The sequence below is a fragment of the Pristis pectinata genome, chromosome 6, assembly GCF_009764475.1.
Source record: "Pristis pectinata isolate sPriPec2 chromosome 6, sPriPec2.1.pri, whole genome shotgun sequence".
Lineage (NCBI taxonomy): Eukaryota > Metazoa > Chordata > Chondrichthyes > Rhinopristiformes > Pristidae > Pristis > Pristis pectinata.
Window position 1 is genome coordinate 100,733,447 of NC_067410.1, and position 15,022 is coordinate 100,748,468.

Below are 15,022 nucleotides of genomic sequence, written 5' to 3' on the forward strand. Positions count from 1 at the left end.
AGTATGTAAATGAGCTCTAGAATATTGGGGGGGGGGGGGAGGGAGAGTGAGAATGATGGGACTATGGGGGGGGGGAACATTAGAATTAGTGCAGGTTTAGAATAACTTGGTGCTTGTTGGTTGGTCAGCAGGGACGCAGTGGGTGTTGTGTGATACGGAAAATGGCAACAACTTTGTAACTGGTTTAGAATAGTGATATTATACATTCTAATACTATTATTTTAAAAAACTGGTGTGGTAATGTTTCAAGTGTTAAACAACCTAATTAAAGCCAGTTTATTATAGTCATGTGTCATGTGACAGGAAGGACCTCTCATGTGACAGGAAGTTATTTGATCATGGCTATAAATGGAGGAGATTCTCCATTGATGGAGAGGGCTCCACCTTTGGACTGGGATTGTGAGTGGTGCTAATGGCCATAAAATGAGAGGATACTCTTTTATATTCCATTCCCCCATGAGTCCAGAACAGCAGGTGGAATGTGAGAACACTACTTTGCTTGAGAACAGTTTTAGGATCAATTGAGTGGACTTTCCTTCAGAACTGTGGTCATGTGGTATTAAGGGCTATTGCTGACTCTTGCATTTGTCATCACTGGGGGGTCTCCACTGGTAGTGGGGTTATAGGACAGTGTTTAATAGGGTAACCAGTTTTTACTCCTTGTTACTAAACTATCTTCTCAAACATGTTGATTGACTCAGAATCATGCTGCAATAAACCTGCATTTTGGAATAGTGGGTTGAAGGGCCCATTTCCATGCTGTGTGACTGCATAAAAGCATTGTGAACTTCCACCAGGTTACACCAACTGTGGGAATCCACCTTTTTTTAAGGACAGAAAATTGTCCCTGGCTATATGCCCACTTGTTGCTTCAAGAGTTCTGATTCAATGAATGACACAACCAAATCTTCTTTTACAAAACATTTTTATTTAAACTTAAGAACAGTTGGCAGAATAAGTTAACTCTGGCCTACCTGTCCCCAGGCAGGTCATAAACAGTAGACTGTACTAGGGCTACTGTTGTGTAGTTTATAGCGTTAGTCCAGATTTATTGTCAATACACCAGGTAACAGAAAATGAACTTGCCAGAGATTTATTTTGTCAATTAGGACAATGTCTTGTGTGTGCATAAGTGAAAGATGAAAAATGTTAAAAGCAAAATTCTGCTTGTATAAGAGCCAGCTTTTTAGTTTGGTGTTCCTGAACTGGTTGTGCAAAACTTTCCTTCAAAAAATAAAGCAGGCTGCAAAATAAAAAGTAACAAAGTGAGTAGATTGAGTGGTGGGTCTTGTATGGAGGAAGGACTGGCAGGAAACAGCTTAAGGGCAAGGTATTTGTCTCTCTGTGGCTGAACATTGTCTGCTGATTTATGCAGATTGATGGTTGACTTAAATTGGCCTATCTCTCTAGTCACAGTGGAAAGGGGCCTACCTGTGGCTGCTAAATTGCACACAATTGGTCCAACTGAAAAAAAACAACTGAAAACCCTTTTCTAGGGGTAAGAAACTAGTGATGTAAAGGCTAGAAAATACTCCAAACAAACTAAGTTTGCAGATGTGGCCTCTGTATCATCTTAACATAAGACTCTAAAACAACACTGACTCACAGGGCTCTGGGGGATGCCCATCATGAGTTCAACAGCAAGAGGCACTTGATAACCAATGAAATGAAGCTTTTCTGCCCAGCACCACTTTTACTGACACTTCAACACATAACTGTTCAGGTTTAGTAGAAATCTGTTTTAAAATAAAATTCACTTCTGGGTCATCACACAAAAATTCAAGCATCTGTTTTAAAAATATTTAATGAACTGGATGTTGGGAACTTCAGGAGAGGAGCCTACAGTCACCTTGTGTGTTCATTAGGATGCAAGGACATTGGAGCTCTATGGATCAACAAAAGACACTGCAATGTATCTTGTCCCGTTTGTAGTTGGGAGTCCTTCGTGGAGATGCGTTAGTCTTCCTGGATGCATGAAACTCCATCCTTTCCTGGGGGACTCAACAGCACAGTTATATCGATGGAATTTGCAGCCTCCACCCTGTAATGAAACAAAAGTTATTTTTCTCCCCCCAGTTTCTTGAACAGCTCCATCCGCTCTGAAGTTTCAGTAAAGTGTCATTTATTTCTTAAAGCAGGATAAAATATCAGCACAACATTGTGGGCCAAAGGGTCTGTACTGTGCTGTAGTGTTCTATGTATATACATTTTAACATCTAGGCACCATGTTTCTGTCTTTTTATTTTAAACTCTAACAAAAGGTGGTCAGTTGTTTGAAGATAATGCATGCACTATACTTATATTTTATAGCTTAAAATTAGTGTTTAATGTGAGAATAAACCTTTTGAAGATCAGCTTTGTCCCCTATATAAGCATGCTGGAATTATAAGTTAGCTGTAGTTGACAGGAGAATGAAATGTTCTGAGCAGGTTGTGAAGTCTTTATAACATTAGCCAGCTATCCTGCCCTACATTCTTCATGGATGATAACTAACTTCTGCGATAATTGCTGATGCTGTACAGATGTTAATTACCAGAATATTCTAATCTTTATCACTGGCAGTCTACCAGAATTTTATACAAGATTCTTTCACCATTTCCTTCCAAATGCAGTGGTTTAATCATTGATTGATTGTAAATTTCTGTCACTGGACAATACTTCTGGATGAGACCTTCACCTCTGCTATTACCTTGTCATTTCATGCTGAGTGGGATACCAAATAGAATCCAGGTAATTTTAAGTGAATGTTTTCTAGCAAGAGTAAAATTGGGTGAAGAGTAAAATGGATAGTTGACCTGTTCCAGCTGGTTTACTGCCAGGCAGGCGAATTTAAAACTATCCAATTCTCACTCTATTTAAATGTTTAGTATTCAGCAGGGGGTCCATTAATTCAATGATTGGGCACACTAAACTGGTAGCCTAAGAATATATTCCTTGGAAGAGATGATACTAAGTGATTGAGAAAACCTAGACTTCTCCATTGGAAGATGTCAAGAGATATTATTCCCTTCATTTCCTGGAGATTAGCATTAAGGGAAACACTTATCCTCAAGGCAAATGGATTGTGATTAAAGAACAGGAGCCGGAAGCTAAAATTGCAGATCTTGCAGTTAGTACTTGCCCAACAAGAAAAGCATGGCAGGACCACTTAAGTCAGGAAATCTGTTTTCTCTCCTTAGGAGAGTAGACGAGCAAAATTTGCTTTAACTGCTTCTTTCTGTCACCGTGTGTGAAATAAAACTGCTTAACAATTTGTACCTTGTCTCTTCTCGCTAGGTTACTCAATCAACCTTTGCAAAGATTGGAGGTAATGTTTCAAAGACAAAAATGAGCTCACATCAAATGGGGGTCCTTTTACTACACGCCTGAAAGTAGATACTGGACTGTAGTGCACTGTAAGTAGGATGGTCAGATGGCATATGGTTATGAACAATTCTCTACCTCAGAGGATTGTCGAGGTTACTTTACTGGGGCATTTAATGATGAAGCAGATGTTTTTGAAATGTCAGGGAACCATGAGCTATGGGGAACTGGGATAGAATAGATAGCCTGGGGCAGGTCAGCCATGATCATACTGAATGGAAGGACAAGCCTGAGGGATTAAGTGGGCTACCCCTGCTCCTATCTTATGTTCTATTCATTCTACCTGGAAGATTATTTAAGGTGTGCTTAAAATTCATCATAATAACAATTACTTATTATCACAGGAAGCAAAATTATATATTAAAAGTCTGGAGATTCTGATAGTGCCACATTCCTCCTTCCAATGGCAGATCTACTGCAGTAGTGGATATTGGTATAATGAGGCAAAAATCCACCCCAAATGGTGGTGTGAAATGAAGCCAGCCAATTGACAGCAATGTGGGGTCATTATTTAGTTGGCTCAGCTCATTGACTTTAATGGCAGCTCTCGGTTGGGATCATGGATGGTGCGATGGATAAATAAAACCAGGTGGCACAAAGAAACACAATCCTTTGTAAGTGTGCCGATATAGAAGCATCTTTAGATGAAATGACATGACATTTGGGTTATGAATGATGCACCAATGCAGGATGAAGAAGATCATTGGCCAGAAGACACAATCTCTTGCGCAGCTGACAATTCCACGGACACCCCTGGCAGGTCAGCTCATTTCTGACTCGTGCACCTTGGAAGTCAGAGGAGCTGGGAGGCAGATGCTGGTGCCTCTAATATCCTCCACTGCTGCTGCATTTACCACTGTACCAACGTAGTGTGCTGTGGGCCAGATGCATTGCATTTTCAGATTCCAGCATCTGCAGTTTTATTTGACTTCTGTGGATAGTTGTACTTGCCTTGGGTGAGTCAAAGGAATAGATTCATGGGGTGAGGGCAGTCCTAATAGGACGCATAGAGCTTGTATCTTCTGCAGCTTGGAAGAATGAAATATACAACATTCTTAGGAGGCTTGATGGGAGATGTTGAGAGGGAGATTCCTCTCGCTGAACAATCCACAATATAAGCTTTAGACCATGGATGGCTGGCATAGGTTGTATGACTCCACTCATTTGAACAGTCATCAAACTTGATTCAAAAGTGTAGGTAAGTGCTTTTTCAAATCTTTTATTTACCTTTTTGTTTTTAATTAATTTCCATTACTTAAAATTCAAATAGTTCTAATTTTAATGTCAGTATCAGTGTCACTGAAAAATGGTTAAACGGGCCTTTGACAGCAATGAGCTGCCAAAAGGCTATCAGGGCTTTCTCAAGAGCCACTACCTATGGCTGAGTTGCTATTTGCTTTGCTCTGAAGACTAGCTGTGGAAGCCAGATGTGCAGGTCAATCAATTGCATGGGAAAAGCATGGGGCAAGTGCAGGCTGCATTGAGACCCATCCAGCCTGTTATTCTGACTCGTAGCCAAGATTCAGATATACTATGCTGTTATGAAAACTCTTTAGAAACATTTAAATTGAAAACTATTTTGAATAGCTGCCATTTCATCCATTCTATTTTTGAGCAGTTCTTTGATCAGGGGCCAGGAAGTTCAACTCAAAAATACATGTAGGAGATGCAATAAATTTTGCTGTTTGATTAGTCAATCCAAATGACAAAGGTGTTGGGAATTACTGGCTGAACAGCTATACTTTCTCGTTCTGTTCCCAGATCCCTTGATTCCAGTAGTTTCAGTCTTGAACATGCAGGATAACTGCCTATGCACAGCCTCTAGGATGAGGTTTCCAAAGATCACAACTACCTAAGTGAGGTCTCTTCTCATCCAAGTCCTGAATAGACAACCCCTTATCCTGAAACTGTAGCCCATGTTGTGGATTGTTTAGCTAGAGGAAACTCCCTCTCAACAACTCCCATCAAGCTTCCTAAGACTTTTGTATATTTCATTCTTCCAAGCGGCAGAAGATACAAACTCTATGCATCCTGTAAGGGCTGCCCTAATCCCATGAATCTTTTCACTCGATTCCTCCAAGGCAAGTATAACTTTCCATGGAAATCAAATAAAGCTGCAGATGCTGGAGTATTAAACAAAGACAGAAATTCTGGAACCAATGAAGGACCTTTGACCTGAAATATTAACTGTTTTTTCTTTCTACAGAATGCTGCTTGACTGGTTGAGTTCTTCCAGAATTTCAGTTTTTGTTCAGATAACCCTTTTTGGGTTATGAAATCTAACCTTTACAAACTATTCTAGTCATTTGCAAAATGCATCTTCATGCAAACCCCTTTACAATAAAGGCAAAATTATCATTGCCTTCTGATTTATTTGCTTTACATCCATGGTACCACCCAATAGTTCACACAGAGGACCCTGAAACTCCACCGAGTACCAGACTATCTTCTGGAAATATTCTGCTTTGTTCTTCCTACTAAAGTGGACAATTTTGCAGTCCCACAACTTCTGCACTGCAGCTTGGATGGCCTTTACCCTTCGAGCTTCTCTGTATCCCTCAGAGCTTACTTTCCCACCTTGCTGGTAATCCACAAACTTGGATATCTTATGCTCATCTCCCTCATCAAATACATTTAAGTAGTTGAGGGCCAAGAACTGAACCCTGTAGCATTTCAATAATTACACCATTCATACCTAGACAACAGTCAAAGTTAAAGCAGAAATATAGATGCATTTGACAGTAAGGTCTTTGTTGAATATTCAAGTACAATGCACGTAATGGTGTTTAACCCACCTGGTAATCTATTCCTTTATTATTTAAGGCGATGTTTATGGTGAAAGTAGAGGAGTCATGATGGGGCCTTAGAGAAGCCTGTCTCTCTGGTGTATATTTCACAACAAAGTTCAGCATGGCAAGTCCCTGGGAAGTGGATAAATAAATATTGAAAACTTCTGCGTGGCTTAATTCTTTGAGACATTACAACAATGATGTGCTCATCAATTATCCTTCCACCACTCAAATAACTGCTCCCAAACATAAACCTCTGTAGGAAAAGGCTATCAAAAACCACAAGGTGCATATTAAACATTGAGCTAGATTTTCTAATGAGTACAATTCCAACAACACCTACAATAAAAAAAATCAGCACACACATTAAAATAACTTCAACTATAACATCCAAACCTGTGTGTTATTTCTTATTGTTCTGAGCTCATCTCTTATGAATCCATGGATACATTGGAATGTGTGCGCTCCTGGTCAACTTTACAACTCCACTGACAATCCTTCAGGCACTAATATTGCCATTGTGGAGTACATTAACACTCATGTACAGCATTTTACAAGCTGCACTAAAAAAAATGATTAGCTGCCACAACCAGGACCTCATCGGTAAAACATTTCCAAATAGTAGGACTCAAAAAAAGTCAAGGCAATACTGCTTCAGGATTTCCGATTCCTCTTGCAGGTTCAGAACAGATATAGCTAATGGCCCTACTACTTTAATCTTTACCTTTCTCTTCCTGCAGAGAATAGTCTGTCATCCACTTGGCACCTGCCCTTTAGTGTGATTGAAATGAAAAGCTGACTGAACAGGAAATCTAAGGTGCTGACTTTTGGCAATACTTCACAAGATGCAGTTTCAGCCACATCCCAGAGAAGTGACATTTGACGGATTGATGTGATGCTCACTGCTACCCCACGCAGTCTGTCTGCACCTCCCTCTCACATTCTTCCCCTTGCTAGAATAAACTTTAAACTTTATTTACACAGCCCAGTAACAGTCATTTCCAGTGCAACGAGTCCGCGCCGCCCATTTAAACCCATGTTAACGTATCTGTACGTCTTTGGAATGTGGGAGCAAACCGGAGGAAACCCATGCAGACACGGGGAGAACGTACAAACTCCTTACAGATAGCGGTGGGAATTGAACCCCGATTGCTGGTGCTGTAATAGTGTCACACTAACCGCTATGCCACTGTACCACCTAATATGCTAGATGCTACTGCTCTACTTACCATCTTCTATTAAGGCTTGTGTTTACTGGGTTAATTTCAAGTTGGATTAAGAGAACAATTTATGACTCTGTTTTGCGAATTCAGAATTTGTAGCATTAACAAATCTAACTGGGTCTATTTCACTGACAATAAACATTCAGACTAGACTACGGTTACAGTGATTGATATGGTCAGTAGCCTGAAAGATTACTGCAATAGATTAGTCAGTTCAGGCAATCCCTGGAGTAACTTCCTCTGTGCTCCCCTGTCCATTAACTAGCTGAGTAGCAACCAGTTGATTAATCACCGGCTCCCTGTTGTAATCATGTTCTATAAACTTTGGTTAAGCTGCACTTGGAGTATTGTGTGCAGTTCTGGTTGCCCCATTACAGGAAGGATGTCAGGCTTTGGAAAGGGTGGAGAAGAGGTTCTCTAGGATGCTGCATGGATTAGAGAGTATTAGCTAGGAGAAGTTGGACAAATTTGGACTGTTTTCTCTGGAGTGTCTGAGACTGAGAGGAGACCTGACAGAAGTTTATAAAAGTACAAGATAGACAGAGGGTAAACAGCCAGAATCTTGCTCCCAGGGTAGAAGAAATGTCGAATACTAGCAGGCATAGCTTTAAGGTGAGGGGGAGAAAATTCAAAGGGGATGTGCAGGGCAAGTTTTTTTTAGGAAAACACCAAGTGGTAGGTGCCTTGCACACAATGCCAGGGGTGGTAGTGGAAACAGATACGATAGTGGCAGTGTATAGGATAGTGGCATTTAAGAGGCTTTTAGATCGGCAGATGTACGTGCAGGGAATGGAGGGATATGGATTGTGTGAAGGCAGAAGGGATTAGTTTAATTTGACATTGTGCTCAGCACAGACATTGTGGGCCAAAGGGCCTGTTCCTGTGCTGTACTGTTCTATGTTCACCTGTTTAATGGTCAGCATCACTGAAGAATGCTCTATTTAACTGTAAAACAGATGGGTTTCAGAGATGCATTTTAAAGAAGTTAATACAATTTCTTAGTAGCTTGATGGGAAGGAAAATTGATCATCGGGATGTATTGATGTGACAACATGTGCAAATTAACAGAGATATACAGCAGGGAAACAGGCCCTTCAGCCCACCAAGTCCGTGCCGACCATCAACCACCATGTACTTGTCCTACATTGATCCTATTCTTTTTTTTAATCCTCATCCTCATCAACTCCCCCCCTCACCCACACACTCAGGGTAGTTTATAGTGGCCAATTTACAAACCAACCCACACATCTTTGGGGTGTGGGAGGTAACCGGAGCACCTGGAGGAAATCCACGCAGTCACGGGAAGAACAGGCAAACTCCACACAGACAAAACCCGAGGTCGGGATTGAATCCAGGTCTCTGGTGCTGTGAGATAGCAGCTCTACTAGCTGTACCACTGTGCCACCATATCAGAACAGAAAGAACCAATTTTTTACCAATGGACTCAGTCTGTAATGATTAGAACCAAACACTGTTGCTCACTATAATACATTGTATTTCTGTGCTTTTGAAGATCAAATCTTGGCTGTGATCTGTAATTCTAGAGTCTACTTTGTAGCATATTAAAGAACTTGATGATTGACAGATGTGGTTTAACACCTGGATCATTATAGCAAAGATGTCAAGGATGACTTAAAAGCTATACAAGGATACTGTACCCAAATCTGAATTAAATCCTTGAATATTAATAAATGGTTAGTGAAAGGTCAGTGAAAAAATTGATAAAAATATTACCCCCAGGATATCTGAACAATAAACAAATGCAAGAACATATTTAATAAACGATGCATTATGCATTTGTACATTGCCGCAATATAGAAGGAAAGTTTTGAATGTCTCAGTTTTCCCCAGCTAATGAGCAACAGCTAGGAGTTGGTATAAGGCATGTTTTACAGTGCCTCTGTTGACATAAAATACTTGAAGCTTGAGACATACCTTAGTGTGATAACCAGAAAATAGCTTCAGTGCAATTGGAGCAATGTACTCCCGAATGAAATGCAGCCACACCTGATCCAGTCCAACCTGAGTCATGTGAATGTCATCAGTGGGAACATTTTCATATCCGCCCACTAATCGCTTATCCTAAAATAGAGCAAAGCCATCAATGGCCGAGAACTTTTAGCTTTGGAAGAGTTAAAACACCAACATTGAAGCAAACATGCAAAAGGTCAGGTAAATCCTGCATGAAGATCCCTGACTAAATAGTCTGACTGTCAATTTTTGTGGCTGTCCAGATTTGGCAGAAATCCATATTTTCTAAAATCTTGCTTCATTTTTTACCATCACTGTGCATTTACATATAGTCTTTATTGTTCTAAATTACCTGTTATCAAACAAAATTTGATGCTGGATCAGTACTTGTTATTTGGTCAGATGATCAAAAACTTGGTCAAGGATGAAGGTTTTAAGGTGCATCTTATTGGAAAAGAGGGATAGAAAGGCAGGGGGAGTTTAAGGAGGAAATTGAAGAGATTTTGTGGAAATTCCACAAAAAAAATGTTTCTCACATCATTTCACAAACCAGAGAGAAAGAAGTTTATAGTTGATAGTATGATAGTTTATCTCAATGGGGGAACTAGTATACAGGTATGTAGGATTCTGAAGCAGTGCACAACTGCACTGCATTGGAACTTGGTCTTTGGCCCTGTTGTTGTGACAGAAAAGTGGCCTGTGTACACAGACCCTCAAATCTTACTGGACTTCTAGTGCTTCTACCTTTTTACTGTTTATTGAGTACTCTGTTCTATCCTTTCTAGATCCAAAGTGGATGATATATATTGAAATGCATTTGCCAGGTTTTGCCCACTTTCTTAACCTACTATTTTTCTTTGGAATTTCATGCCTTCATCTATAACTGAGCCTTTCCTTGAATCATCAGTTAACATAGCTTTCTCCCCCACCACTTGATATACTGTCAGCAAATCTTTTACTATAAAGAATTTTAGTTAACTTTGCCTTATTACACAATTCTGGATCTTCCACAGCCTATTTCTGAGTTGGTTTCTTGCATAATGCTCTGGGACAATTAGAGGAGATGAGTGAAATGGATAATAATGTATGAGATAATGGAGAAAGACCTTAGGCCAGAAAGTCAGGACGTAGAATCAGTATGGGTAGGAAACTCTCCCAGATATTTGTTCTCCAGACAACTTATACTGTTTTGGCTTGTCCTGTCTATAGGATTAAAATTCTTCATTCCTTTTATGTGCTTTCCTAATTTTCTGATTCACCCTGCTTAACACCAAGGTTACAGCTGGGTCTATGAACTACTCCTGATAGTGTTTTCTGTCCTTTGTCGTTTCTTAGCTCCACCTGCACCAGATACTGATTTCTTGGCTGAGGTCTCTACTGCCTCCGTAAGGGCACCCTTCCACTTTTGCCACTATGCCTTTCTTTTCCAAAATTCACTTAATGTAAACATATTTCAGTCACATCTACCAGATCAAATGCAGTTGTCTACTCTTGTGTGATAAAATTATCAATCTTGTTAGAACTGCTTCACACATTCAGGTGTAGTGAAGTGAAAATACTCCTCTTACTAAAAATAAAAGAACTTAAGTAACAAATTTTGCCCACTCAATAGTCATTTTTGAAATATACAAGTAAAATATACAAGTAGAACATTAAAGCCAATCCAATACAAAGCTTCACCTCATTCTTTCCACCAGACCATTCACCGTAGTTCTCTACTTCCTCCACGAGTTCATCACAAGTTGTCTCTGAAAATATGGGGAACCAGAAGACATCTGGACATGGCTGCCCAAATAAAAAAAAGTCCACATTAAGGAGGAGGAGTGGAAATACAGCCGACATTCCCTACTGGATTCAGAGACAAAACATCAGTGCCAATGCAGTGAAGTAACACCAATTTTACAAACCAAAGGTGTGTAGGAAGAGTATTGATGAGAAAGACTTAAGGCCATAACATCCCAGCTACAGCATCACAATGAACAGGAGATGCTGAATATGAGAAGTGATCGATAATAGGATTAGGGTTAGGGTCTGACCCTAACCTTAATGCTATTCTCGATCCCCTGACAAAAATACTTAAATAAGGGGAAAATTATCCCCAAGGATCATGTGGTCATGACCGACAACTTCTAACATTTGCTTCTGGAGATGCTTGCATTTTCAGAGTCTGGTAATGTAGCAGGGACAATGGAGAGAGCCATGTGCCATAATGTACAAATGCAAACTGGCTGCTGCCTCAGTAAATGGGAACAAGCCAATAGTTTATATCAATTACTACCTGGGTATCTGCAAGCAGCAGGAAATGCTTGCATGGACAGTGCTTTGATTACTCTCAGGATACTATTGCATACCTCTTCAACCACCCCTCCTGTGAATATCTTTGAATAGTTTGGATGAATGTATTTCTCCTTCCAATCCTGCAAGATACAAATAGTGATCCGTCAGTGATGAAGCACAAGATGAAGCCAGCGAGATGACAGATTTACACAGCAGGCGACATAATGGACACATTTTCAGCTTATTTGCATTCTGCTGCTCTATAGCTTTTGTTTCCCTCGTATATCTTTTAAACTCCCTTTTCCCATATCAGATGAATAAGGAGGCAGGTGAGCTTCCTTTCAAGTTTTTCTCCTTGGGAGCTTGTGCCTTGTCTGCATTAGGCACCTTTTTGGAGTGCAGTTGTTGAACACAGTTCATCACTCTGCCTCATGACAAGGCCACAATCAGTAAGCAAATGAATGACTTGAAAACCTATAAGGATGCAAGACAGAAGTGCAAGTGCAGTAAAATTCTGATAATCCACTATCAGACCACTTGGAAATCCTGATGGTTTAGCATCCGCTCGACAGGTTAACGTTTCCCACACTCCCACTGTGACTCACTGCAGCCATGGTTCCCACATTCCCTGCACTCCCCCAAGAATCACCAGTCACTGCCCTCCCCAGTGACTCCCTGGTTTCCACTGTTCCCGAAGACTCACCAGTCCTCGCACTCCCAAGAGGATCACCAGTCACTGGCCTCCCCCGGGACTCATTGGGACTGTGGTTCCCACACTCCCCCAGCGTCCACTGGTCCCTGTACTCTTGAGACTCACCAAGTTCCACACTTGCCCAAGTCTCACTGGGACCCTGATTCCCATGCTCCCCTGAAATTTAGAGTTCACCGGAGAGTTTATTATAACACTATGTAACAAAAGCTGTATTAGGGTATTCATAACTTCAAATAGCCCAGAAAATCTGCCAATCTGGCACTCCCTAAGTACTGGGTATGCCGGATTATTGGAGTTTTACTGTGGAAAGAGTTGGAGAGAGGGAAGAGAAGGAGTCGGGGTGGTGATTGAAGAACGAACTAGTGAATGGGATTGGGCATCACGGGTAGCTCTATGATTCAAAGTTGGGGGAACTAAATCATGACTCGAGAGGGAGTCGAGATATGTGGTGAATGAAAGGATTAACAATCCCACCATCACTGCTGACTGCACCCTGGTGTGAACATTGACACTGCACTCCCATTACAGGTTGGGGTTTCAACCATAAAGGCCTGGATTTTATTTATGAGCATATGAGAGGTGAGCCAAGACTTGTGCAGAATTCTGGCCCCAGGGTTATTTTAAATCCCAGCGTTCACTATCGTCTACCTGGTCCATCACACAGGAGGGTAGAGGGAGCTGGTTCAGGGGCATCTCATCCAGATACTTTGGTGGACCATTCAGGGATGGGACGTGGAAAGGGCAAAGAAATCACATTCTGCAAATTGTACCCCCCTCTAAGTACAGCTAATGCTGTCAGGAGCTGGTTCTGTTAAGAAGCTGGAATCGTCCTTGGAGCAAGTAGAATAGCATGATTATTCTTATTTACTTTTACTTTGCGAAATCTCCATCTAATTTACTCAATATTATTAAAGCCCCACTTCCTTATCATAAACCTTGTTACCTCACCGGCCTGGAGGGAGTTGTACGGTTTTAACACATAGTACCATTTCCAACTTTATGAATGCAAGTTTCTTTTATTTTTGCATTGTACCTGCATTTCTCGAAGGATTTTCAATGCTGTGCCAAAACATACAATAAAATATCCTGTGTAACATGATTTTGTTTTATTATGAAACGTTGTATAACTTAACAGATCTTTTCCATTTCCTCTCTCTCGCGCACAGCCCACATTCCAACCACCTGTCAAGATGGCAAATTAATTGGTCATTCAACCTACAATTATAATGTTGCAGTGTTAGACTGGGAAAGTTGGGGTTGTACTCCTTGGAGCAAAGGAAGTTGAGAGAAGATCTAACAGAGTACAAGAGTGGCACAGCTAGTGGAGCCACTGCCTCATAGCTCCAGTAACCCTGGTTTGACCCTGACCTCTGGAGCTGTCTGGATGGAGTTTCCACATTTTCCCTGTGACTGTGTGGGTTTCCTCTGGGAGCTCTGGTTTCCTCCCACATTCGAATGATGTACGGGTTAGTTGGTTAATTGGCCACAGTAAATTGCCCCTAGTGTGCAGGTCAGTGGGAGAATGTGTGGGGAGGGAAGTTGACACAACTGGGCGAGAATAAATTAAGATTATTGTAAATAGGTGCATGATGGTCAACAGGAACTTGGTGGCCCAAAAGGCCTGTTTCCATGCTGTAGGACTCTATGTCAAAGTCCCATCCTTGCCAGGAAAGTCTGGGAAGAGATGCAGATTTGTTAAGATTCATCCTAAACACCTACATCGCACAGGACTCTGTGCTATAGAGGCTGCTTCTGGGGGCACACGCACGTACAGATGGATATCACCTGCTGCTGGGAAACCATCAACCCAAAGACGTGCGGTGGAAGATCAGTTCGACGCCGTAGATTGCCCCTAGTGTGCAGGTGAGTGGTAGAATCTGTGGTGAGGTGATGGAGAGTGGGGAGAATAAAATGGGATTAATGTAGGATGGCTGTTTGATGGTCAGCACTGACTCAGTGGGCCAAAGGGCCTGTTTCTGTGCAATATCACTCTATGGCTCATTTAGATAGGGTGGGTGGAGGGAAGCTAAACTGTTCCTACTAGAGGATGGGTCAAGGATTGGGTATAGATTAAAAATGCTGGGCAAAAGACTCAAAGGGGAAAACAAGGAATTTTAAAAAAGTGCAGAGAGTAGATATGAACTGTTATTCACCACCTGTAGGGGTGGTGAAAGCAGAATCAATCAGTGCCTTCAGAAGGGAATTTGATGGGTATTTGAAGGCTAATGGAGAAAGGTGGTGTGGAGGGAATAACAGGGACTGAGGAGTCTGCTCAGCTAGGAGATGGAACTGACTCAATGGATCAAAAGGCCATCTCCTTTGCTGCAACAATTCTATTATATTGAAGTAGGACTGTGGATATCACATCACCCACTGGCTTTCACCTGTTTATTATACAGTTCTGCAGTTTTGAAAGTTTGGCTGATAAAATGATTCCTGTTTCTCTTTCATTTTTGTCAGCTTTTTATTCATAGCTGGTTTGTGAGACTGCAGCATTTATTTAAGAACGTAAAATATACAACAGTCAAGAAAATGGCAGTGAACCACTAAGCTTTTCACCCCCTCATACACATCATCGATTTACAGGAAAACAAATGTCTTTTGGTTGGCTCCATAACTGATGAAAAGGCAGCAGAAAGGATGGGGAACCATGAGGAAAGTGCAGCTATTGCTAGGGCATCAGTGCT

General features: G+C 41.2%; 1 protein-coding gene across 1 annotated transcript in view; it reads right to left on the reverse strand.

Moving 5' to 3' along the window:
• Positions 1–908: 908 nt before the first annotated feature.
• The window catches only part of plod2 (procollagen-lysine, 2-oxoglutarate 5-dioxygenase 2), a 122,054-nt gene continuing 107,940 nt past the window's right edge, over positions 909–15,022 (reverse strand). The window contains 5 exon segments of the mRNA XM_052017689.1: positions 909–2,041; positions 6,159–6,284; positions 9,311–9,457; positions 11,027–11,131; positions 11,698–11,763. Of these exon segments, the coding sequence (XP_051873649.1) occupies positions 1,886–2,041; positions 6,159–6,284; positions 9,311–9,457; positions 11,027–11,131; positions 11,698–11,763 (600 nt within the window). The 3' untranslated portion in view covers positions 909–1,885.